General features: G+C 39.7%; 1 protein-coding gene across 3 annotated transcripts; it reads right to left on the reverse strand.

Annotated features, from left to right (window-relative positions):
• Positions 1-84: 84 nt before the first annotated feature.
• On the reverse strand, positions 85-25,104 carry LOC114643712 (gastrula zinc finger protein XlCGF57.1-like). Of its 3 annotated transcripts, none has more exons than XM_028792226.2 (3): positions 25,027-25,104; positions 14,127-14,740; positions 85-3,310 (listed from the first exon to the last, which is right to left on the reverse strand). In XM_028792226.2, exons 2-3 carry the CDS (start codon positions 14,728-14,730, stop codon positions 2,238-2,240), a joined length of 1,677 nt encoding a protein of 558 aa, XP_028648059.1. In that variant the 5' UTR covers positions 14,731-14,740; positions 25,027-25,104; the 3' UTR covers positions 85-2,237. The 3 variants fall into 3 exon arrangements, with proteins under 3 accessions (XP_028648059.1, XP_028648060.1, XP_028648061.1); XM_028792227.2 differs by lacking the exon at positions 25,027-25,104 and adding an exon at positions 24,979-25,020; XM_028792228.2 differs by having other exon boundaries at positions 86-3,307.
• Positions 25,105-26,207: the final 1,103 nt, after the last annotated feature.

The following is a 26,207-nucleotide window of genomic DNA, read 5'->3' on the forward strand; positions in this document are numbered from 1 at the left end:
CACGTTGTACGATTCACTACCACAGTTCCGATACTATCGGTCTGCCCTTTGTGATTTTGTGAGGAATTGTCCACGTGTTGGGATCCTTGTAGATTTTCAGCAGTAAATAAAATTTCCTTTCTATAGATACTGGGGGATGCATTAGAAACTCCGCCTGTTTTTTATTGATGAGTTTGTTTTTGACCATTCCCTGTACGGTTTGTGCAATTATTTGGACTGTTTCTAGAAAAATCGGGTTGTCTAATTTTGGATAGTGTTCCATATTGTTTAGTTGTGTAAGCACCTCAAAAATCTAATCTTGCCTGCTCTGAATCACGATCTCACTGTCCTTATCCGCCGGTTTGATTATTATTTCAGTTTTATTTTGCAGTTCTCTCAGGGCCTCTCCCTCCACTTTTGTTAGATTGTTTGGTGAATTGTGATTTTCATTTACTATTTCTTGGATCTGTCTTTTGTCCTTCTCGATTATCTCCGCTACTTCCAGCGGGACTTGTTCTATATTAGGCTGCCAATCTGATTTAAGGTGAAAAGGAGTCTTTTCTAAATCTGTCTCATTCTCAAAGAAAGTGGCTAATTTTAGTCTCCGGTGATAGTCAAAAATTTTCATTTTAATATTTTCCCTCTGGAAGCTAACCAGTGGGGTGGGCACGAAGGTTAGCCCTTTTTGTAAAACTGAAATTTGATCGACCGTTAGACTTACATCGCTAGACAAATTTAGAATGTTGTTTTTAATTGCCCCGTCTGCAGATGTAGAGGTCACGGGGGCAATTAGTTTAAATACTTGGTCCAATGGTTGAAGATTTTTTTGGCCGTTTCTGTCATCCAATGAATTTTATGCTTATTTGTTTTTAAATTCAGATGCCTGGATCGGAGGAATGTACGGGAAGTTCTGTTGAATAAATTTATTTGTGTCCACTAAGTTGGTTCTATCGTGTCTAAGTCTTGTGAATAGTTTATTAAAGGAATGTAGATTTTAATGTTTGGAAAGGCTACATGAGCTGCCCTACACATTTTTTGCATTTATTTGGCTGATGTTTCCCCTCACTTTATTTTGTTTATTATTGTAAATCCTCAAACCCACTTAATCCATTTCAAGCTTGTGGGAAGGCAGACCTTACCTATCCCGGCAGCATCAGATATTTATGTTAATATTTTGAATGAAACATCGAGAGGACAAACAGTAAAGACAACACATATTGCTTTTATTTAACAAGGGTGTCAATATTAGTGGAGGGCTCTCTTGTTTGAAAGCTGATGTGTTTGTTCAAACACTATAAGAATGATCTGCCATAAGGGGCTTCTTACAGCACTACTGCTTCCATTTGGACATATAAGCACCTCGATCATGGGAAAACCGCTATTTAAACAACATGTATTATTATAATAATTATTTGTGCAGTGCCATAACATGAACCAATCTTATTCCTAATTCATGGCTTCTTTTTATCCTGCCCTCCTTTTTCTCTTTTACTTTGGTTGCATGAACGCTACATAATACTCACATTTTCCATTTGCTAAACCTTATTCAACAAACTAATAAGAAAGGCAATCTTAAGCAGGCCTTAAAAGTTAAAGTGGGACGAATTTACTCTAGTCCTGTTTTCAACATACGGCATCCTGACCGACTATATCCATGACATTTTTGTTTGATTTTCTATTTCTTCACTCATAAGCGTTGACCTGGAATTCATCCTCTCTTTTACTGAACCCATTTACTCAGAGCCTATGCTGGCAACTTCAGGTGCGAAGTAGAAACAAACCCTGAACCACATGCCAGTCCACAACTTGGAATTCAGAAGTCAGATTGTTTCCTTGCCACACAATCTGTCCACCTTCCTTCTGCTGTCATTTTGTCCGGGGTTGTGGTCCCATTGTCTCTTAGAAATTGGATGGTAGATTCTTTATGTGTGGTTGAGCATGCAGGCTCTTAGTTATCAAAACAAAATATTATGACCGCTTCCAGTTCACCTCTTCAGAACATGAACTTAATGGTTTTGGATTCTGTGAACCACCTTGTTCACTGGCTAACATTTAATGTAGCCATGATGAAACTCTGGTAACTTGTTCTTGCTTCAGATCTTGGTCTACATTTGGTTGAAACAAGAGTACTAGCCATTGTCTTTTCAATCGTAGTCATGTATCTGTTTTGAGCATGTCCCGTTTACCTCTTAGGGATGAATATCTCCATGTGAGTTTATTTATGCTCCATCACAATAAGTGCAAACTATGCTTTTTGGTCATGATATTTTTTGTACTGCTTTTCTGTGGATTCCCATGTGTCTCTGAAGACTGCTTGTATGTGTGAATTGTTTGCCACAATCAGAACAGCAATGTGGTTTCTCTCCTGTGTGTGTTCTCATGTGTTTTTGAAGATGACCAACTTGTGTGAAACGTTTGCCACACTCACTGCAGCAATGTGGTTTCTCCCCAGTATGAATTCTTGTGTGTGATTTAAGACTGCTTATGTGTGAAAATCGTTTGCCGCATGCTGAACACCAATGTGGTTTCTCGCCTGTATGAATTCTTGTGTGTGTCTTAAGACTGCTAATGTAGGAAAACCCTTTACCACATTCAGAACAGCAGTATGTTTTCTTTAAGCTGTGAATTATTGTGTGCTTTTGAAGAGAACCAAGTTGTGAGAATTGCTTGCCACATTCCGAACAGCAATGTGGCTTTTGTCCAGTGTGAACTGGTGCATGTGCTTTAAGGCGGCTGAGCTGTGAGAATTGTTTGCCACATTCAAAGCAGCAATGTGGCTTCTCCCCAGTGTGAATCAGTAAGTGTGTTTTAAGGCTGCTTTTGTGTGAAAATCGTTTGTCACAAGCTGAGCAGCAATATGGCTTCTCTCCGGTGTGAATTCGAATGTGTGTTTGAAGATGCCCAAGTTGTGAGAATTGTTTACCACATTCAGAACAAGAATGCGGTTTCTCTCCAGTGTGAATTCTCTTATGTGCCTGAAGATTGCTAATAGTTGAAAACTGCTTTCCACATTCAGAGCAGCAATGTGGCTTCTCTCCAGTGTGAATTCTCATGTGTACCTGAAAACTGCTCAAACGTGAGAACTGTTTGCCACATACAGAACAGCAATTTAGATTTCCTCTAGAGTGAACTTTTGGGTCGCTTGGTAAACCGACTGTGCCAATTGCTGTTCGAATTCTCTTGAGGTTCTGTACACCCTCTACACTTGAGGGTTTCTTGTTGTAGGGCAAAGCTTTTGAGTTCTTACTTTTGGCCACAAATGTTGACTCTTTTATATTTTCATGATGTTGAGTATCCAGTGCAAATGAAGAGCTCTCCTCTGGTAAATCTGCTTTAAAACAGAGAAGCATAATTAGTTTTGTCAAGGATGATGAAATAAAGAATAACTAATTAAACAAGACCTTCCACATGTGAAAAGAGAGATCAATCATATATAAAGTATTGCAATCAGCACGAAATTTAAAACCACCCTGTAAGATGTCAAGCAAAATAACACCTTTTAGTGGCTAACTAAAAAGATTACAATATGCAAGCTTTTGAGGCAACTCAGGCCCCTTCTGATAAATTTTAACACCAGTTTAACTTCCCATTCATTTCTCTCTTGTTGTGTCTTGTTGTTGCCCATAAACACTGTGACTTTAAACCAATGCTAAAATTGAACACATTACAAAATGGTTTAATTAGAGACCAGAGTTTCATGACCAGATATGAGGATTGTTTATATCTCTCTGACTGACCCAGACAGTTTGACTACAGATCCGCATTATATGGAAAACTCATTGAAATCTTCAAAAGGCCTTGTTAGACAGTTATCTTTCAAAAGATCTTGACTATACATTGTTCTCCTCTCATTTTAAAATTCAACAGCTACTTGAATCTTAGGCGAGACAGCTCTATTAATTTCCTACATTGAAGATGACTCACTTAAAGGTTTTCCAATGTTGCATCTGTCCGCTTGTCTACATAAACACAGGGAATTCCAGTTTCTGTATAACAAACTGCCTGAAGAAGGGGCCGGAGTTGCCTCGAATGTTTGTATATTGTAATCTTTTTAGTTAGCCAATAAAAGGTGTCATTTGGCCTGACTTTTCACTGCATCCACAATGGCTAACATGGTAAAACACTCCACCACTAAAACCATCCAGCAATAGGGGAAACTACACTCCTGAGCGGAAAGACAAGCACAGTCTCACGATAAACATTAATTAAAGCTGCAAGTTAGGATTTTAAGGGAAGTAATTTTACATTGTAGCTAAAATATTAATTAACATTGAAGTGGGCAGTTTTCTTCATATACATCTTTCTCGTATAAAAGGAAATGTTGTGACGAAACATTCTCGGAGATAATTTCAAGTCCCGCGAGACAAGACTTTTTGCAAAGAGATTTGAAAAAATCCCACCCTCCTCTCAAACATTTACAACCATGCACACGGTACAATCATTTCTCATTCGTGTGAATGCTATTGTCAGACACAGTTCATGTGCTCTATGCTCTTATAAAAAATGATAATAAAGATTGCATGGGCGCTAACAAACGGAAATTATTACTCTGTGAAATAACAGAACAGAGAAAAGAGATTGAATATACTGACATAGGTGGTATGACAGAAGTATGTGTTTTGTCTTGGTAGAGTAATATATATTGCTCTACTTTCCCCTATTGTATTATTAATATGTAGCCTTAGAATGCCTAATCTCACAGACTTACCACTGTTTATAAGGTATTATTGTATATAACTTATCCCCACCTTCCCTTCTATATCTATTACCTTAGGCAATTAGATGTAGTAAAAAGACAAGCAGAAGTTAAGTTACACATAAAATAATGTATTATTGATAATATTCAGAAATAATAACAAAATGCAAAGTATATTTGAATATTGGCAACCATACAACCTGATTAAATGATGATATGTAGTTCAGGTGGCACACAGTCTTCTAGTTACTTAAATGTCTCTAGTTAAGGCATCATTGGTGCTCAGCTTTCAGCCACATGTCTGTTCAAAATGGCTGCTGAGCTGTGCTCTTCATCACAGGATAGCAAGAGAGATGCTTCTTTCAGATGTTGGTTAGTAAGAGAGAGATACTTCTACATCATCACAGGTTAGCAAGAGAGATGCTTCTTCATTATATGTTGGTTGGTAAGAGAGAGAGTGTGAGGTTAAACACATACATTTATAGATGTTCTGTCCAACCCCTACAGCCAATAGGACATCATGGTACTTAACAGCCTCTGAGACAAGTCAATTCCAAACAGCCATACCTCAGACCAATGGGGGAAAGAACATCTTAACACCTGCCCCCAAACCATACGTTAAAGTACACCTTAGCCAACTTGCGGGGGTTAGAAATGACTTTAGCAAAGAAACACTTGCCAAACTGGTTTAAAACACACATCCCCCAAATCCTATCGTAAAATTCAAACAGACCCATTCCTGGGGGTTGGGGGGTAAACACTAAATTACATTGTTTTGCAAAATTAGAAATAAAAGACATACAAAACATTTATCAAGTTATATGTAAAATCTCACATCACAACAGTATGTAAATATTGTTCGGATTTAAAGTTTAAGTCGGAGACTTGTAGATCACCTAATTTGTGTTGCCATCAGGAAAAAGTAGTGTTTCTTCCCAATGAAAAGGCATATCCACGAGAATTAAAAGTTTTGTTGTTTGGTGAAAGTGAAATCCACATACGCGAACGGCAGAGATGTGAAGTGGCTGGCGTGTAGCGCAGGCCGAGGGGGTTGACGAGCCAAGCCCCATAGTATAAAAAAAAAACAAATTGCTTAAAAACAGGAGATGAATTGTAATACTTCAATATATATTTTGGTGGACAACCAGAGCCCTTACCTGGACCGGTGAAGAGAGTATTCTCAGGACAGTTTCTTTCCCGGGCCAACAGAGGGCAGCCCCCTTGGTTTCCAGTTCAAACCTGCTATGCCCATGGCGACCGCCATGGGGCAACTGGACTTTAACAAGGCTCTATTTGGCAGCACTTCAGCCACACCAGGAAGTAGCTCGTTGGGCCCCTGGAGTTCTTCTGGGTGCCCTATAAAAAGGGGCCCATCCCCACCAATCGACGTCTACAGTCGGGAAGAAGAGGACAAAGAGGAAGGACTGTTGGAAAGAAGGGACTGAGTTGGGCTCTGTGAACCTTGTTTGTGTTGGTGATTTGTGCACTGTAAAAAATAATAATAATTCTTTGCATTTATATAGCACTTTTCTCACCACTCAAAGTGCTCAGCAATTGCAGGTTAAGGGCCTTGCTCAAGGGCCCAACAGAGAAGAGTCCCTATTGGCATTTATGGGATTCGAACCGGCAACCTTCTGATTGCCAGTGCAGATCCCTCAGAGCCACCACTCTGTCTAACTGTGTGCTGGGTGCAAAACCTGTCTCCTGCCTGTCTGTGTTGGGCTTGACTTCACAATATATATATAAGTAAAATAGATGTTTGTCCAAAAACAGACTTTATTTGAAATTAAACTATAAAACTTAATGTGAACATCAAAAAACTAATTAACCTTTTTTTCTGCTCTCTTTTACCTTAAGAATGACTTAACCCTCAAACTGCCGGAACCGGTTATAGTCGTGCCGTCCATTCTTTGAGCTGCCAGCTCCTGACCACTGGCGTACCCTAGCGAATGATCAGCCTCACTGTCCCTGGGATTCAGCCACTGCACTAGACTGGCCTGCAAGCATTAGCGTTGGTCTCTGTGTGTGCTTGCATGCAGCCAGTTCAAGTGCAGTTGGCTCGGTGATTTATTGAATTTTATCAATGGCGTCAGTTGCACACTGTACATATTGTTGCAGTAGTTTTTTGTGTTTTTTTTTTTTTTTTTATAGTTTTTACAGTTCATTGGCAGTGTGTGAAATGATCAGTGTTGCTGTAATTGTGATGCTCTTTGCATGAAAAAAAAAAAGTGTTCCATTAAAATTGCAATTTTTCTTGGTGAATTGTGACGTTTACTTAAAAAGTGCAGCAAAAAAGTATGTGGTGTCCGGGGGGTGCATTAAGCCCCCAAGCATGTGGTGGTTTAAGGGTTACATTCTGTGTTTTTGACATGTATTGGTACAGTGATCCCTGGCTATATCGCGCTTCGCCTTTCGCGGCTTCACTCCATCGCGGATTTTATATGTAAGCATATTTAAATATATATCACAGATTTTTTGCTGGTTCGCGGATTTCTGCGGACAATGGGTCTTTTAATTTCTGGTACATGCTTCCTCAGTTGGTTTGCCCAGTTGATTTCATACAAGGGACGCTATTGGCAGATGGCTGAGAAGCTAGATTGCTTACTTTTCTCTCTCTCTTGCGCTGACTATCTGTGATCCTGACGTATGGGGATTGAGCAGGGGGGCTGTTCGCACACCTAGACGATACGGACGCTCGTCTAAAAATGCTGAAAGATTATCTTCACGTTGCTATCTTTAGTGCAGCTGCTTCCTGAAACGACATGCTGCACGGTGCTTCGCATACTTAAAAGCTCGAAGGGCACGTATTGATTTTTGACTGAAAAACAAACTCTGTATCTCTCTCTCTCTCTCCCTGCTCCTGACGGAGGGGGTGTGAGCTGTCGCCTTCAACAGCTTTGTGCCGCGGTGCTTCGCATACTTAAAAGCCAAACAGCCCTATTGATTTGTTTGCTAGAGATTGTTTTCTCTATCTATGTGACATTCTGTGCTCCTGACACACACACCTTTGAAGAGGAAGATATGTTTGCATTCTTTTAATTGTGAGACAGAACTGTCCTCTCTGTCTTGCCATGGAGCACAGTTTAAACTTTTGAAAAAGAGACAAATGTTTGTTTGCAGTGTTTGAATAACGTTCCTGTCTCTCTACAACCTCCTGTGTTTCTGTGCAAATCTGTGACCCAAGCATGACAATATAAAAATAACCATAAAAACATATGGTTTCTACTTCGCGGATTTTCTTATTTCGCGGGTGGCTCTGGAACGCAACCCCCACGATGGAGGAGGGATTACTGTATTTCAAAACTATGCAGTCAGGAACTATTTTAAAAAAATAAAAATGTACTGCCTATTGGTGATAAAATTGTACATGAGTAGAAATGCAACAAGAACCGATATTTCTGTACTAATTCGGTACCCAAGTTCAGAAAACGTAACAGTATGAGACTTTTTACCACGTCTGTAAAACCAAGAAAGTCGGAACTGCACTCATGTGTGACTGCAGGTAAGCAAATTACTTTGGCATGAGAAAAATATGAGTAAAAAGTACATATGGTAAAAAAGAGAAAAAATGGCTTCAAGTTGTGGTGCTACAGCACCGCCTCAAAACATGTCAAATAGAGAAAGGAAATGCTTTGTGTTTGCACGAGACAACTTCAGTGCACAGGTACAAGAAACATTGTTACAAAAATAAACAAATAAACATAGAGTCTCACATTATTTCCACTTTCACTCCTTTATAGGATTAATTTAGAAACAGATTTGTGCATGGTATGAGAGTGAAATAATGTCACCCATCAAATGAGGTGTAATCATTTAACTTGTATTGTCATGTATCAGTAAGAGGAGATGAAAAGGTAAGTCAAGTCAAGTCAAGTCAAGTCAAGTCAAGTCAAGTCAAGTTAAGTTCAGGAGCATGCACTGGTGCAGTGCGTTGCTGCACCCACTGCACGACGAAACAACTCGGGATCCCGGTTTGCAACCCCCCAGGTTAGACTCATGGTCTAGTCGCACCTTCTGGAAATTACCCTCTATCTGCCGCAGCCAGGTGTTACGTGGGCGACCCCTTGGTCTGGTCCAGCCACTCGGGTCCCCAACAGTGAGGATCTTACAAGCTGTATCCCCCTCAGGGAAACGTGCCACATGGCCGTATTGCCGTAACTGACGCTCCCTCACAATGCAGGTAATGTGCCTCATTCGGGACTCCATGAGCAACCGGTCATTCGACACAAAGTCAAACCAACAGTACCCAAGGATTTTCCGGAGAAACACAGTACCAAAGGAGTCCAGTCTTCGTCTCAGGTCACTGGATAGCGCCCATATCTCGCAACCATATAGCAAGACAGGAAGCACCAGGACTCTAAAGACTTGGATCTTTGTCCTTTTACATAGATATCGGGAGCGCCACACACCCCTTTCCAGTGACCTCATGACCCCCCCCATGCTCTCCCAGTCCATCTACTGACTTCATAGGAAGAGTCACCAGAGACAAGAATGTCAGTGCTGAGGTAAATAAACCTCTTGACAAGGTTCACACACTCTCCGCAAACAGACACACTGCTGATGGCCGTGCCATTAAAGGGTTGGCTCTTGGTTTTTATCACAAGCCCAGACACTCAGACTCCTCACTCAGTCTCTCGAGCGCCCCGATCACAGCCTCATCAGCAAAGTCAAAATCCGTGAATCTTTCTTCACCAACAGAAGCCCCCCAGCCGCTGATCCCCACGACCTTGCCCAACACCAAGTCCATACAAGCATTGAACAGAGTAGGATTAAAAACACACCGCTGACGAATCCCAGAATCAACTGGGAAAAATGCAGAGGTCCTGCCTCCACTCTTCACAGCTCTCACATTACCTGTGTACAGGCCGGCCATGACATCCAGCAACCTCGAGGGGATCCTGCGAACCCTCAAGATGTCCCACAGGGCAGCTCAATCAACTGAGTCGAACGCTTTGCGAAAATCAACAAAGGCTGCAAAGAAACTCTGCTGATATTCGCGTTTGCGCTCCATAAGAACCCTCAGTGCCAGGATGCGATCGATGGTAGACTTCTTAAGCGTAAAACCAGACTGTTCTGGTCACTGGTAGGTGAGCAAGTGATCACGGATCCTATTGAGGACGACCTTAGCAAGGACCTTACCCGGCACCGAGAGCAGTGTTATCACACTGTAGTTGCCGCAATCCAGGAGATCACCCTTCCCTTTCCAGATAGGGATGACAAGTCCCGTTTTCCAGTCAGTTGGGATGATGCCAGTCTCCCAAATAGAAGCAAAGATTGCTTGCAATGCCAAGAGGACAGCCTTACCACCAGCCTGTAGAAGTTCACCCTGGATACCACAGATCCCTACAGCCTTTCCTTTAACCCACACTCAGCTGGTTCACCACTTGTGCAATCTCTGTGAGATTGGGTGGTCCTAGACACTCCTGATAAATAAAGGGAGACTTTGTATTTATTTTCTGTTTGTAATGAGCACTTCTACAACTATCCAAGCGTCTGTCCATTATCAGACCGCAGCATGCAGTGAAATGCTCTGGATCTAGAAGGGGGGACCACACACAGTTACACATACAGGACAATGGGATGTGGAAGGACTGGCAGCACTAATAACAGATGCAGTAAATAAACATCGAGTCAAGACTCAAATGAAGTGGCAAATTGGCTTGTTTACAAAGATGATGACTTGAGTGGCTCCATTTCTTAATACCAAACTAAAATGTATTTAGTCTTTCAATGCTTCAAAGGACAAGGCACATCATCCCAATTAATGGGACGTGCAATGTGTTAATGTGCAAAGAGGCATAATTGTCGAAACACGCAGTTTGCAGGACAAGCAAAACAGCATACCTCATTGCTAAATACGAATCTAGAAACAATGAGTTTCAAACCAGTTTTGTTAAAATTGACTTGCATGTATGGAATGTTTTTAGATTTTAATAAAATAAAATAGAAAAAAAAATAGAAACACTGAATTTGAGTCTGAATTAGTATAACCCGTAAGTAAAAGCACATTATATATCTTAACAGTACAATGAAGAACGTAATACTCCCTGATAGTTATAAATTCATTGCGTACAGGTAATGACAGCCCAACTAATTGTCCAATTCTTCATTTATACACAGGGTGGCGTACGGCCGGGACCATTGCTTGGCTAAGATGCCTATAGAGTGGAAGGACCAAGGGAGAGAGCATATTCAGGTATTCTGGGCATTTACCCCCTTCTGGGTTGCAGTGGTGCCTCGGAATACCACAGGGCTTCTTTGGGGTTGGAGTTTGGAGCATCCCTGCTGGGTTCCATGGGAGCCACTAGGGGGCATTGAAGGAAGGGCTGAGCTCTTTGGTGCAGCACTACCACCACATCCAGAAGAGCTGCCGGAAAAAGATCACCGGACATCAGGAGCACTTCCGGGTGCCCTATAAAAGGAGCTAACTGCCATTACTCTGGGAGCCAGAGTCGGGAGGTGGTGGATGAAGCTTGCCAGGAGGAGTGGAGGTGGATTGGGAGGAAGAGAAAGAGAGAAAGAAGAAGAACAGAAGGTGTTTTGTGCAGTGTGTTTAGTGCTTTAACTGTGCTGTACAGATGGGAAGCAGGGGAAGGCATTTCCCACAAAGAAAATGAAAACAAATAAAAGTGTGTGTGCAGAACTCGTGTCCTGCATCTGTCTGTGTCAGGTCTGCGCGGCAGGAGCACCCTCTGCAGGCCACAACAGCCTTGAGCTTTAACAAAGTGTGATAACTCACATAGGAAACCTTATAAACTGCAAAACAAAAGGCTGTTTAACAGGAGTTCTGAAATAAAGGATCAAAATAAAACTGGCACATTTGATTTCACACAGGAAGCTATAAAACTGGGACAAATGTCAAAAAGGAGAGACTGGTTTGGAAGATTAAAGTTCCTTGAGTTTCTGACATTTGAAATTTGAATTCATTTCACTTGTCCATTCAATATTACTGTTCAATATTATCTTTAATTCAGCTAATGATGCAAATATAAAATTTGACAACAGCAAATGTTGCAGACCTAACAGAGTAGTTCACTAACAAACCAGAGATTAAAAGCATTCACCCACAAAAAACAGCTTTAAAGAGTTGGTTTAAATGGAAATAGCCTGAATTATCTCAGAATTCACTTATTCAACAGTACACATATGACACGGTTTAAATTTTGATATTTAGTATGGATTTTGCACATTATTGTTCAGTTGCAGGACAGAAACTGTCAGAGAATACATTTAGATTGTGCTAAGATAAATCAAGTAGTCCATGACATATCATTCTTTATAAACCCTATGCTGAACTCTCCCCTAGATTAAAAACCCCCCAATTCTTGTTACTATGGGGAGATCCCCACCAAATCACAAATTAAAGCTGAATGCTAATGATAATTGGGTAACAACTTGATGGATATTCCAGTATTTTAAAGCTGTTGTTACTGTTAGCATTTATATGTTTTATATTGTATTTCAGAAAGAGGCACAATGTTAACTTCAACAATGGAGGTACTTTCATAAAAAGCCATTGGAGGGAATTTTTCTTTTTGTTGTGGTATTGAAAGGTACAGAGTATCACAAAAATGTATTAGTATTGGTACTGAACAGAAAGATTCTGGTATTGTGACATCCCCATATACATTATATTATTTACACATATTATTTCTCACACACGTGCGATTGGGAGCTGCACTAACTCTCTTTCTCAATCTTCTACACACCATCCATGGGAAATCGTGCTAGGTCCTGGCACCAGTGAAAATGTCACTTCTGGTACCGGCACCAGTGAAAATGTCACTTCCGATACCGGCACCATCTGCCCCATCCCACCCCCCAAAACACACATCCCCACCCGAACACATCAATTCCGGTACCGGTGCCATAGATGACATCGCTCCATTTCTGAAGACGCCATCTTTTCATCTTACCATCAGTTCTGTTTTGAACTCAAACCTGTGAACATCACATCCAAATTAACCCTTTTTGCAGCCAAGGCACAATATACGGGTGGCTGCCCCAAACCTTTTCAAGGTCTGTGGTCTGCTTCTGTGACAACATACACAAATACTGTACACACATATAGTGGATTCAATGAGTATTCAGACCCTTTTACTTTCTGCACAATTTCATTGTGTTGTACATTTAATTTTAAATGGATAAATTTGTCGTTTTAGCCCATCCATCTACACTAAATAACGAGTAATATCTAAGTCAAAAAAACGTGTTGTTAGGAGGTTTGCAAATTTATTCAAAATTAAACACTGAAATCTCTCATTCATGTAAGTGTTCAGATCCTTAACTGAGTACTCTGTAGGAGCCCCATTGGCCCCGTTATAGGTTTTCAATCTGTTTGGCTTTGAAATTTGCACGCAAATACTTTTTAAACTTACACTTTTGCTGTCAAATTTCAGTAAAAACAATATTTGGAATTAACTTTTCTTCAATATCGCATTGAATTTTGATTCCATGTTTGACTTACATCGTGACAACACAACGTGTAACTGCCCGAGATTGAATTTCGTTTCTTTCTTTCTATTACATAAAACAACTTTTTCAAATGTTTGGCTTTGAGATTTGTCAATTGTCTTTGCAAAAGCTATTCTAAAGGGAAACTGTAAACGTTTTAATATGAATGGCATATTAAGATCTCCTTTGGTGTCTAATGTTATCCCCTTGTGATGTACTACATTACCTTTCTTGTCGCCTGTTAAAATTTTACATGTTAAAATTATTCTACCAATTTTCAATACAACTAATCTTGTCCAACTGCATAGCCCATCACTCATATGTAAATTACACAATAACATTACGATACATCCTTCTTTCAACAGTAATTCATGCAGAGGAAGACCAGACGGTGTTAACGGTTGTAGATATTCATCTGGATATTATAAGTTGATGTTTTCATCTTCCGCACCATCACCACCAACTGTTTCAGCAAAGTCTATTGATATGCATTTAACCAATTTGCTGTGTAACCGATCGACAATTTTCACGTTAATTTGTTTGACTTCATCATTTCTCAGTGCTAGGATTTCCCATGTACTCATTTCTTTTGTTGAGAACCCTTCAGGATGAAATTCTTCAATAAGATTTGGACATAACACGTCTTCTTTTATTGGGAACTTAAAGTGAGGAAAATGTAAAAATTTATAAGAGCTGAGAGTGCAGGAAGTATGTCTGACAAAAGCATTCAGACGAATGAGAGATGAGAGGGCCGTGGGTGTGGGCCGTGAACTAGAAATGGTCGAGAGGAGGGCGGGACTTGGAAAAATCTCATGTCAAAAGTCTTGTCTCGTCTCAAGATTTTCTTTTATAATAGAGAGATGAGATTTACAGTCGGGTGTCCTTTATCAAAATATCAAAATTTAAAAACTCTTGAACAGAATACTTACTGGGGCAGACTACATTAATCCTCAACATATGAACAAACCAATATTTTACTTTTAGATTTAGCACTTACGTTTCCCAGGCAGTGAAGCATATGATGCATGTTCATGGTCTTCTCTCCTGCAGCACATTTCTTGGATGAGCAGCTCATCGGACTCCAATATCTCAGGCTTGACATACACAGGATATTGCTGACAGAAGCGCTCAGTATGCACAATGGATGTTAAATCAGTCACTTCTTGTTTTACTGCTGGACACCTCTTTACCCCAGTATCACTCTTTGAAGACACATCTTCCTTGGGGTGACCTACAGTTTCATAGTTGTCCATCCTAAAGCAGGCAGTGTCTTTTTCAGAACTCTCCCTTTTAATGCTAACCACCTCTTGGTCAAAGTGCCCATCTTTAAAATCAGATGACCGCCATTCACAGTCCTCCTGTTTCAAATACACAGCATGCTCTGCAAACTGGAAAGATTCCTCTTCACATTGCTCTTCCTTAATCTGGAAAGTACTCTGTTCCATGGCACCTACTATATGCAAGACAATGTTGAATGAGGACGTGTCCTCGTCACCTGGGCTACTGCTCTCTTCAGAGATGTCCTCTTCGCATTTACAGTTCTGCAATGAGGCTGCCTTAGATCTCAGACTGGAACTGTTTTCTACTGAGGAGGAGTTCATTTTGTCATCTCTGGAGATAAAAAAAAAACATTCTAATGCCTTGTTACACTTGAGCTGTTTTCATATTAAATTAAGAAATAGAATTGGCATTTTCAACACCTCTTATTTAACACTCTTTCCAATATATAATCTATTTATATGGCTGACACCTTTATCCAAAGCGAATTACAACAATTGAGATACAATTGGTTACAGTTCATTTTCCATTTGGAGTACAGGCGGGTGAAGTGACTTGCTCAGGGTTACACAGTGTCAATGGTGGGATTTGAACCCACAACTTCAGGGTATGAAGTCTAAATCCTTACTCATCGTGACGAACTGCCTACCTATTGGCAGTTAAACTGCCACACCTACTGCCACCTTCCCTTTATATTATAGCTGTCCACTTCCCAGTTTTATTCCGTCTCACTTTGGTATGGGTACCATAATCAAGCACTTAGCTGTAGCTGTACAAAGACCTTATGTTTCTGAACTGGAGTTAAAGTCCTTGATTACTAGGTGAGTTTCTTTCTTTAAGGACACATATAACAACCATTTCAGACAAATATTTTTGTGAACTAAAGTGCCACAGACATTTGCATATTACTAGATCTGTTAGTTTTCTTTGTTCTCTGCCCTGTCCCCTTTATGTAGCACCTAAGGGGGTAAGGCCACCCACTGATGCAGATGGACGACTGTCCCAGCTGTAAGAAAGGACAAGAAGCAAGCACACTGCAGTTTTAGTATTACGATTCTTCTTTGCTTTTCAAATGAAAACCTGTTTCTGTTTTCATGTTTGTTCTTGCCTTTTTATTAATTTCTTAGAGTAATAGGGGGCTTCGTCCCCTGCTTGCTTCGCTCACCAACCCCGCTGCCTACGACTTCGCATCTCTGTCTCTCGTGTATGTGGATTTAACTTTCACCAAACAACAAATCTTTTAATTCATTAATCTTCATTGGGAAGAAACACTACTTTTCCCTGATGATAACACGAATGAGACGATCTACAAGTCTCCGACTTAAAGTTTAAAGCCAAACATTATCTACAGGTGCTGGTCATAAAATTAGAATATCATGACAAAGTTGATTTATTTCAGTAACTAGCAAAATACCCGTGCTTCGCAGCGGAGAAGTAGTGTGATAAAGAGGTTATGTAAACATATATATACATAAACATATATACTTATATACATATCTACATATACACATATCTACATATATATATATACATATAGACATCCACATATATATACATATATCAACATATATATACACATACATATACACACATACATACATACATACACACACACACATATATATATATATATATATATATATATATATATATATATATATATATATATATAAATATATATATATATACACATACAGACACATATATATATACATATAGCAAAATACCCGCGCTTCGCAGCGGAGAAGTAGTGTGTTAAAGAGGTTATGTAAACATATATATACATAAACATATATACATATATATACATATCTACATATACACATATCTACATATACATATATATACATATACAAATTTACATATACATATACAAATTTACATATCTACATATATATATATATAAATATATATATAGATATAAATATAGACATACATATATACATACATACATTCACATATATATATATATATATATATATATATATATATATATATATATATATATATATATATATATATATATACTGTATATATACATATCTACTTATTGGCTCCTGTATTTAGGATATGGCAGGTTGGATAATGGATGGATGGACATCTGTATGCATAGCCCTATTTGCCCGTTTTCGTTTTTTTTTCTTTCTTCAGTAATATTTCAGTAAACCCGGAGCTTGTCAGTTCAAATCCTGGTACTGACACCACTGTGTGACCCTGAGGAAGTCACTTCACCTGCCTGTGCTGCAAAAAACAAAAGTAATGTAACAAATTGTACCTCAGATGTTGCAAGTTGCTGGAATAAAGGCATAAGTAAAATAGATAAATATGTATTATACACATAGGAACTATTAATTTATTTTCAGTTAAGTCATCTGCAGCAAACCTTTATAAATGAGGGTTTCTCCTTTTTAGATAGTGCAAACTGTTTCTTCTTCATTGACATTTTCTCTTGGAGAGGTTTTTTCATTTCATTGAAAATTAAAGCAGCAGCTGCCAAAATATGTAGCTTTCTTATTAATTTTCAACATTGTGTAAAATAAATTTATAAAGTAACATAAAAGGTTTAAACACTGGTTATCCTTTTACACTAAAATATTACTAAAGAGAAACAAAAAAAGTAAAATGGATATGTTCTTTTTCTTTAAGGAGATTAAATATTACTGAAGAAAGAAAAAAAAAATAAAACAACCAAATGGGGCTATGCATACGAACTTAAAAGGTTTAAATAAAACAGAAATATATACTTTTATTTTTACTTGCTTAACTTGTGGAGGGTGTATCCTGTAGCAAAGCCCTAACTTTTTTCGTGAAAGCCTGTTTCAGTCAATAAGTCATAAAAAAAGGTGTAAAGATATTGACAATAAGCTAAGCAAACCCAGGAAGACATGGAATCGTTTAAATCAAGTATCATTACATCTTCCTTTCTTAAAGAGAAGTAAGGCAGTACTTATAAGCTTACATATTTATATATAGACATACATACATATATATATATTTATATCCGAAGCCGTGCAAGCACACTCTTGAGAATGCAATGTATAGTTGTACAGAAGAAAAGCAATCTTGCCTCAAATGAATGGCAACCTTTTGTAGGTCTATGAACTTAATTTAAACTTTAGGTTTACACGGTGCTTTCTTTCCGAAGTACCTGCACTCATGAATATGTCTGTATGTGTCAGTCGGTCAAATCCACGTGCTTCGCACCGGCGAAGTACCGCTTTTAAATTTTTATTAAGAAGAAAAGAAAACCTTTTTAAATTGAGGGAAAATATACTAATAACAGTTTGTTAAGGATCTGTTTTTTTGTGAAGCTGCCTTCACTCGAGTGATCACTTCGAGCTGACTTGTTGGCCAACTATAAGCGTTACCTGGTAGGTAACCACCCATACAATCAGATTGTGAATCAGACTATGAATGCCGTGAATGTAATTACCCCGATCTACATGTTGTCAAATAAACGAACCACACGCCGTGGTGCAATTTTAGGGCCTTCGCCTGTAGCGCTGACGTCCAAGGTTCGATTCCCGTAAGGGAGTGAAGTGAGTGGCTGGTTACCTACCAGGTAACGCTTATGGTTGGCCAGCAAGTGAGGTAACATCAGCCATGGTGCCTTCAGTTGTGAGAAGCAGATCATAGAATGGTTGAAAATAGTTTACTGTCAAATAATGCAAAGAGTATGCGACACGTCTTTCCCCCTTATTCTTGGCTCATCAGGTGTACACACTCACTGCACTCGCTTACGGTTATCGAACCTCGGACGTCAGCGCTAGAGGGGCTTCGTAGTGGTGAAGTATTGCTTTTAAATTTTTATTAAGAAGAAAAGAAAACCTTTTTAAATTAAGTCTTAAAAAGAGGTGTAAAGATATTGACAATAAGCTACGCAAACCCACCAAGAAATGCAATCGTTTAAATCAAGGCGCGAGTCGAAAAACACCATCCCATAATATTAGTTAACGATTAACACATTTCTATATGTATTGTAAGCATACAATACAACTGATAATATGTTGCGCTTATTTATCTGGTGTACCGACATTTTTGCACGTTTAACGTCTGAAATCTAACGTGGTTTGTGCCCTTCAGAATGAAAACAGTTTGCATTTACCTTTTTAATAAAAGGCGAGCTTTTAAGCCTGAGAAATCATCCCGTAAATGCACACGTTTAATTGCACGTGTTAATATGTATGCTTACACAGTATTAAAAGACACTCAAAAATTAACGTCATTTACCTTCGTTCCCGCGTTTGACTCGTGCTGTAAATCTCTTCCTTGTTTTTAGTTCACGTGATTACGTAGGAGGCGTGATGACACGATACGTGACTCCGCCTCCTCCATTAGAGTATATGGACAAAAAACAGGTTCCAGTTATGACCATTACGCGTAGAATTTCGAAATGAAACCTGCCTAACTTTTGTAAGTAAGCTGTAAGGAATAAGCCTGCCAAATTTCAGCCTTCCACCTACACGGGAAGTTCGAGAATTAGTGATGAGTCAGTCAGTCAGTCAGTCAGTCAGTGAGTCAGTGAGGGCTTTGCCTTTTATTAATATGTATAGATTCCATTCAAAAAGTGAAACTTGTATATTAGATTCATTCATTACACACAGACTGATGTATTTCAAATGTTTATTTCTTTTAATGTTGATGATTATAACTGACAACTAATGAAAGTCCCAAATTCAGTATCTCGGAAAATTAGAATATTGTGAAAAGGTTCAATATTGAAGACACCTGGTGCCACACTCTAATCAGCTAATTAACTCAAAACACCTGCAAAAGCCTTTAAATGGTCTCTCAGTCGAGTTCTGTAGGCTACACAATCATGGGGAAGACTGCTGACTTGACAGTTGTCCAAAAGACGACCATTGACACCTTGCACAAGGAGGGCAAGACACAAAAGGTCATTGCTAAAGAGGCTGGCTGTTCACAGAGCTCTGTGTCCAAGCACATTAATAGAGAGGCGAAGGGAAGGACAAGATGTGGTAGAAAAAAGTGTAAAAGCAGTAGGGATAACCTCTCCCTGGAGAGGATTGTGAAACAAAACCCATTCAAAAATGTGGGGGAGATTCACAAAGAGTGGACTGCAGCTGGAGTCAGTGCTTCAAGAACCACCACGCACAGACGTATGCAAGACATGGGTTTCAGCTGTCGCATTCCTTGTGTCAAGCCACTCTTGAACAAGAAGTGTCTCAGAAGCGTCTCGCCTGGGCTAAAGACAAATAGGACTGGACTGCTGCTGAGTGGTCCAAAGTTATGTTCTCTGATGAAAGTAAATTTTCCATTTCCTTTGGAAATCAAGGTCCCAGAGTCTGGAGGAAGAGAGGAGAGGCACAGAAGCCACGTTGCGTGAGGTCCAGTGTAAAGTTTCCACAGTCAGTGATGGTTTGGGGTGCCATGTCATCTGCTGGTGTTGGTCCATTGTGTTTTCTGAGGTCCAAGGTCAACTCAGCTGTCTACCAGGAAGTTTTAGAGCACTTCATGCTTCCTGCTGCTGATGAACTTTATGGAGATGCAGATTTCATTTTCCAACAGGACCTGACACCTGCACACAGTGCCAAAGCTACCAGTACCTGGTTTAAGGACCATGGTATCCCTGTTCTTGATTGGCCAGCAAACTCGCCTGACCTTAACCCCATAGAAAATCTATGGGGTATTGTGAAGAGGAAGATGCAATACGCCAGACCCAACAATTCAGAAGAGCTGAAGGCCACTATCAGAGCAACATGGGCTCTCATAACACCTGAGCAGTGCCACAGACTGATCGACTCCATGCCACGCCGCATTGCTGCAGTAATCCAGGCCAAAGGAGCCCCAACTAAATATTGAGTGCTGTACATGCTCGTACTTTTCATGTTCATACCTTTCAGTTGGCCAACATTTCTAAAAATCCTTTTTTTGCATTGGTCTTAATTGATATTCAAATTTTCCGAGATACTGAATTTGGGACTTTCATTAGTTGTCAGTTATAATCATCAACATTAAAAGAAATAAACATTTGAAATACATCAGTCTGTGTGTAATGAATGAATCTAATATACAAGTTTCACTTTTTGAATGGAATTACTGAAATAAATCAACTTTGTCATGATATTCTAATTTTATGACCAGCACCTGTACATACTTTTGTCATATCACCTATGTCCATATATTCTGTCTCTTTTCGCTTTTACCTTTTCATCAATATCAATATTCAGTTTTGATTCCATGTTTGGAATTACATTATGACAACTCAACATATGTCCGTGAGTGAAAAGCATTTCTTTCTCTCTACAAGAAATGTGTCTGACAACAGCATTCACACAAATGAGAAATGATTGAATCATGTGCGTGGCTGTAAATGTTTTAGATGTGGGCAGGACTTTTCCAAATTTCTTTGCATAAGCTCTTGTCTCGTGGGGCTTGGAATTTTCTCTCACGGGATTTCACTTTCACCAAACAACAAATCTTTTCATTCTTGCGGATACACCTCTTCTTTGGGAACTTTTTTTTCTACTTTTGTTTTCCCTGATGGCAACACGAATTAGATGATCTACAAGTTTCCAACTTAAACTTTAATTCTGAACAATATATTCGATCACTTTTCTCTGTTCTGTTATTTCACCATGTAATAATTTCTATTTGTTTGCGCTAATGCAATCTTTACTATCCTTTTTTTGAGACTTTCAAATTTTCGTACTTCCATTATCTCTAACCTGCTCTGCATGTGTACCGCGCCAAGTTTTTGATTTCTTTACGAAGTTCTACTTTGTCATCTACTCTTTGTCTTTTATTTCCAGCCCCAAGCGTGGTCAAATCTCTTGGCGCAAAGTCTCGTCTCGCGGGACGTGAAAGTGTCTCTCTGAGAAAATCACGTCTTGTCTCCTTCCAAGATTTTTTTTATAATAGAGAGATTAACAATAAATAACGACATATTAATTAATTACCATTTTTTGGACCCAAACTGGCCGTAAGCGTGCCTTTTGAGTTTGGGGCCAGACTGACAGTGGGGAGGTCTACTCTTTTGGTGTCAGCCCTGAATGAAGTTCGGTTCTGGCTTTGTGTTTTTTTAAGACGGAGGCCTGTAGCTCTTCTTTCACAAATTTCTGTGAGTGTATCACAACACTAAACACCACAGACTCAAGCAAGCACCAGATAATAAGCTCCCCTCTATGTACAGTTAGGTCCATAAATATTTGAAGAGCTGAGTTGCAAAATCAGGTAAGTACAGGAGACAACTTTTTGTGAAAAGGAGAAAAATAACTAAGTATTTGAAATGATATTTTTAAAATTCTTTTTGCAGAATGTTGGTTGTTACATTACTGAAGGTCAATTGCTGGACATCTCAGAAATCTGAATATTTTACATTTTTGTAAAAAATAGAAAAAAACGTACTTAGCAGGTTTTGACGCTAAATCAATGCTATTCCATAAACCTATAAGTAGAAACTTTCATTAAAAGTGCTCTGAATCTTGAAATATTTTTATTATATAACAAATGAAATACAGAGCTTTTAGTCTCTAAACTATTTAGCTAAAAAGTAATGCTAAAAGTCATGAATTCCTGTTAAGCATTGTTTAAATAGTAAATTAAAAAAGTTAATACAATGTGAATAGATGTATTCTACATCGTCTTCATCATATATTTCGGTATCACTGTCTGCCATTGGTTTAGTGTTTTTGTTGGCTGTTCCAATGATTGGGAGGTAGAACTCTAACTTTTTCTGATTGCGGATTGTCCATATTGACTCCCATTTTGCTAAGCAACATTTCGACATTTCCCTTAAAGATAGGGTGAGAAGCTCAGTCATCCGGGAGGAGCTCAGAGTAGAGCCGCTGCTCCTCCGCATCGAGAGGAGTCAGATCTGGTGGCTCAGGCATCTGATCAGGATGCCTCCTGGACGTCTCCCTGGTGAAGTGTTCTGGGCAAATCCAAAAAGGAGAAGACCCCGGGGAAGACCCAGGACATGCTGGAGGGACTATGTCTCCCGGCTGGCCTGGGAATGCCTTGGGATTCCCCCAGAAGAGCTAGAAGAAGTGGCTGGGGAGAGAGAAGTTTGGGCATCTCTGTTCAAGCTGCTGCCCCTACGACCCGATCTCGGATAAGCAGAAGTGGTGGCTCTGAGGCTAAGGATCTGTGCTGGTGTCCGGAAGGTTGCCAGATCAAATCCCTGTCACTGATAAAAGAAATCCTACTCTGCTGGGCCCTTGAGCAAGACCCTTAACCTGTAATTGCTCCAGGGGCGTGCTGTACAATGGCTGACCCTGCGCTCTGACCCCAAGGGGTATGCGAAAACTAACAAATTCCTAATACAAGAAATTGTATAAGGCGAAATAAAGAATAAAGAACAAAAAAAAGAGGATGGATGGATTGACAAAGACCACAAGCAGAAGAGGACGGATGGATGGATGCATTTTGACATCCTTTGCTTTTGTTGGATTAACACAACAATTCAGTGGAAGTGGGTCAGCTGACAAGTTTTTTATTTTGCTGCCACGTTTCACAATAGTGAAATAGGCGGAGTGGTGGCTCTAAGGCTAGGGATCTGCACTGGCAATCAGAAGGTTGCCGGTTCGAATCCTGTAAATGCCAAAGGGGACTCTGCTCTGTTGGGCCCTTGAGCAAGGCCCTTAACCTGCAATCGCTAAGCGCTTTCAGTAGTGAGAAAAGCGCTATATAAATGCAAAGAATTATTATTATTATTATTAGATAGATAGATAGATAGATAGATAGATAGATAGATAGATAGATAGATAGATAGATAGATAGATAGATACTTATCTATCTAATATTATAGTGTGACTGCAAAAGTCACCCGAATTCGTGGTCTTTCTGTTTATGTTGGTGTACTTAGCAGCTTTTGGAACTAAGCTGGTTATGTATTTAACAGGTTTTGGAACTCACATCAAAATTTATAGCATTATATTTTGGTACTTAGCAGGTTTTGAAGCCCACTTCAATACCAAGCACATAGCACCCTTTGATGAGTCACAACCATGCTTCACCTAAAGTTCGCCAAAAAATATACTTAGCAGGTTTTGGAACTCACCTCTTCATTTGGACAGAGACAACTTTTTTCTCATTTTGGTTCTGTACATTACCACAATGAATTTTAAATGAAACAACTCAGATGCAGTTGAAGTGCAGACTTTCAGCTTTAATTCAGTGGGGTGAACAAAACGATTGCATAAAAATGTGAGGCAACTAAAGCATTTTTTTAACATTTTTACCTAACTGTAAATAAGGTTTTTTTTTACTAATGCTGACCTTACAAAAAACTGTTTAGGCAAAGGAAAGATATTGGTTAAGTCTTTACTTAGAAGTTCAACAAGCCAGTTGTTTTCTGAAGACACAAATTCCATTTATGACTTGTAGAAAGACAGAAATTGACTCTGGATGTGAGGCCAGTCCATCAAGGGGCCCACACACTCAGATTGACCCAACTTAAAGATACCAGTCAGCCCATCCTGCACATCTTTCTGATTCCACATAAACAAGAACAGGCCAAGATTGGCGAACGTAATTCTGAAACTGTAAATCGGCAGCAGTGATTGCTGTGCCACTGTCAAACTTCTGGGACAAAAACATGAATGTATTTAATGAAAATTAGGATCACGGTGGAGCCATCAAGCAGTACCATTAACTATGGGCTTACTGTGCAATTCTTGGGCTAATAACATTTGTGTTCACCATGGGGAATACCTGAGCTATAAAAACCCCAGACAAAACTTTCCACCAGAGTTCCTGGTTGAAATCAGTTTCTTTTACACAAATACTTGATATAGACATCCCATGAAATTGGAATTGCAAACAACACTAGAAATTCCTTCCCTTTATCTTTCTTTCTTTTTTCCTTCCCCTTGTTTCACTCCTTTCCATTCCACTCCACCTCAGGGATTGTCTACTGTCTCTGAGTGAACAGGAGTAGCACCTCGTATGCCAGACCTACAAAGTACATCAAGAGGCACAACAGTATGCTGAGGAGGTGCTTTCTTGTCACGCGAACCCCATTATGGACATTGACACTTATTCTGAAAAGTAACACCACAGCTTCCAGGTGGGTTGTGCATCGAGACTACAATACCCAGGTTGCCTTACTGCCATGCATATGGGTGCTCCAGCACCAGCATGCTGCCACCTGACAGCTTCGGGGAGCATGATGGTCCTCGCTGCTCCGTAGGACGTTACGAGTAACTGATTTCACATGCAAACTGATTTGACATAACACAAGTGAAATTTCCAATCCACTGCACCGTGCAGCGTTAGCGATAACCTGACCTGTGACTTCTGAATTCGGCGGGGCTGTGACGGTGAGGTGTACGCCTGTCACCTCAGTAATTCTGCGATTACTCCCTGGCACTACAGCGTCCGCGCGCCTGTTCATGTCAACGTCTATCATCTCACTGACGGACGCTCGCCACATCCGTAACTGGATACCCGACCCTCGTCCATTTCTCTCCACTCCTCCGTTATTCTCTATTTAAAATCCCGCTACTCTGTTACCATCACCAGGACAGCAATCCGCAATTGAATCGTTCTCCGTGTGCCGTAATTCCACCTCGATCTCTGCGCTCGACACTCTCTTACAAAGAACCTACTTTTCACAGTTGTCTCTTTCCACCCAAGCGCTTCGCCTCTCTCCTCACCTGAACGGCCGCCTCTTACTGCTTCTTGTTTTCTTCTCTCTCGGGACTGCTTACCTTTCCTTGTTCTTTTGAAAGTTATTGATAGATTCCTCCTCTATGGCACCGTCACTGCCACCTTCAGTTTGGAGGACTTACGATCTGGCAGATGTCCTTTAAAATTTAGATAATGCACTTTCGTCTTGTACAACCAGAACATATAATACCTTGTCGTATACTTTTCAATGTCGATATCCCCGATAAAAAGAATATTTTATTGATAAATTTAAAAAGCCCATATTTTTCAACTTGTCACTTTAAGAATGTACAAATCATTTTTGTACAATGTTATGTCTGTTTCTTTGACTGTTCATGTACATTTAGACAACTTTTGACCAAAGGGGACCAAAGTTGTATAGCGGCTTTCTACGAGCCTACTTCTAAATTCGGTTCGCTGGAAGACTACCACCATCACTGTACAAATCCAAATCTAGTTAAAAAAAATCATTACATTAATCTATACCACCCAAAAAAAAAAAAAAAAAAAACTATAATCTGTGCCGATCGAAGACCATTTGGAGCCCTAGGTGGGGTGGACGGACATCGCCCCTCGTTGACCGGTATTATTAAACTTCGACGACCATTGGTGTGTATCCCCTTTGTGTGTATCCCGCGGACTTGGAGCGCGCGCTCCTTGTACGCGCGCACTTTTATTTTAATAAACTGCGCCCATCGCGTAACAGCGCCCACTCAGTATCATCAAAGTTCGACGATCTTTGGGTCCCCCCGATTTGGTGCGCGAGCGCCCTTAAACTTTCATAAACGGCTCCGCTCAGATGATGGGGCCCTAGGGGGTTGTCTAATGGATTGTCTGTAATAGGCCTATGCAATAAATTGTTAAAATAATGATAATAAATGGACAAATACATGTGAATTTACAATTAAGCAGTTTATTTAGCTGTCTGTTTCAATTAATTGTTTCAAGGTGCAAGACTATTTTATAAATACTTGTTGCACTGCCGTAAAACACATAACGGTACCGAATCAAAATTTGTATGTTAAAATATCTGCACAAGGGAACGCCACTTTGCTGCAAACCTGCAAATTCTTCCTTATAACCCTCATATACGTATCTGCACTGTGAGCAACAAAAATTTAATGATGGTTAGCAAAATATTGTTCCAGTGTGTTCTGAATGTTTTTGG

The sequence above is a fragment of the Erpetoichthys calabaricus genome, chromosome 5 (assembly GCF_900747795.2).
Source record: "Erpetoichthys calabaricus chromosome 5, fErpCal1.3, whole genome shotgun sequence".
Classification (NCBI taxonomy): domain Eukaryota; kingdom Metazoa; phylum Chordata; class Cladistia; order Polypteriformes; family Polypteridae; genus Erpetoichthys; species Erpetoichthys calabaricus.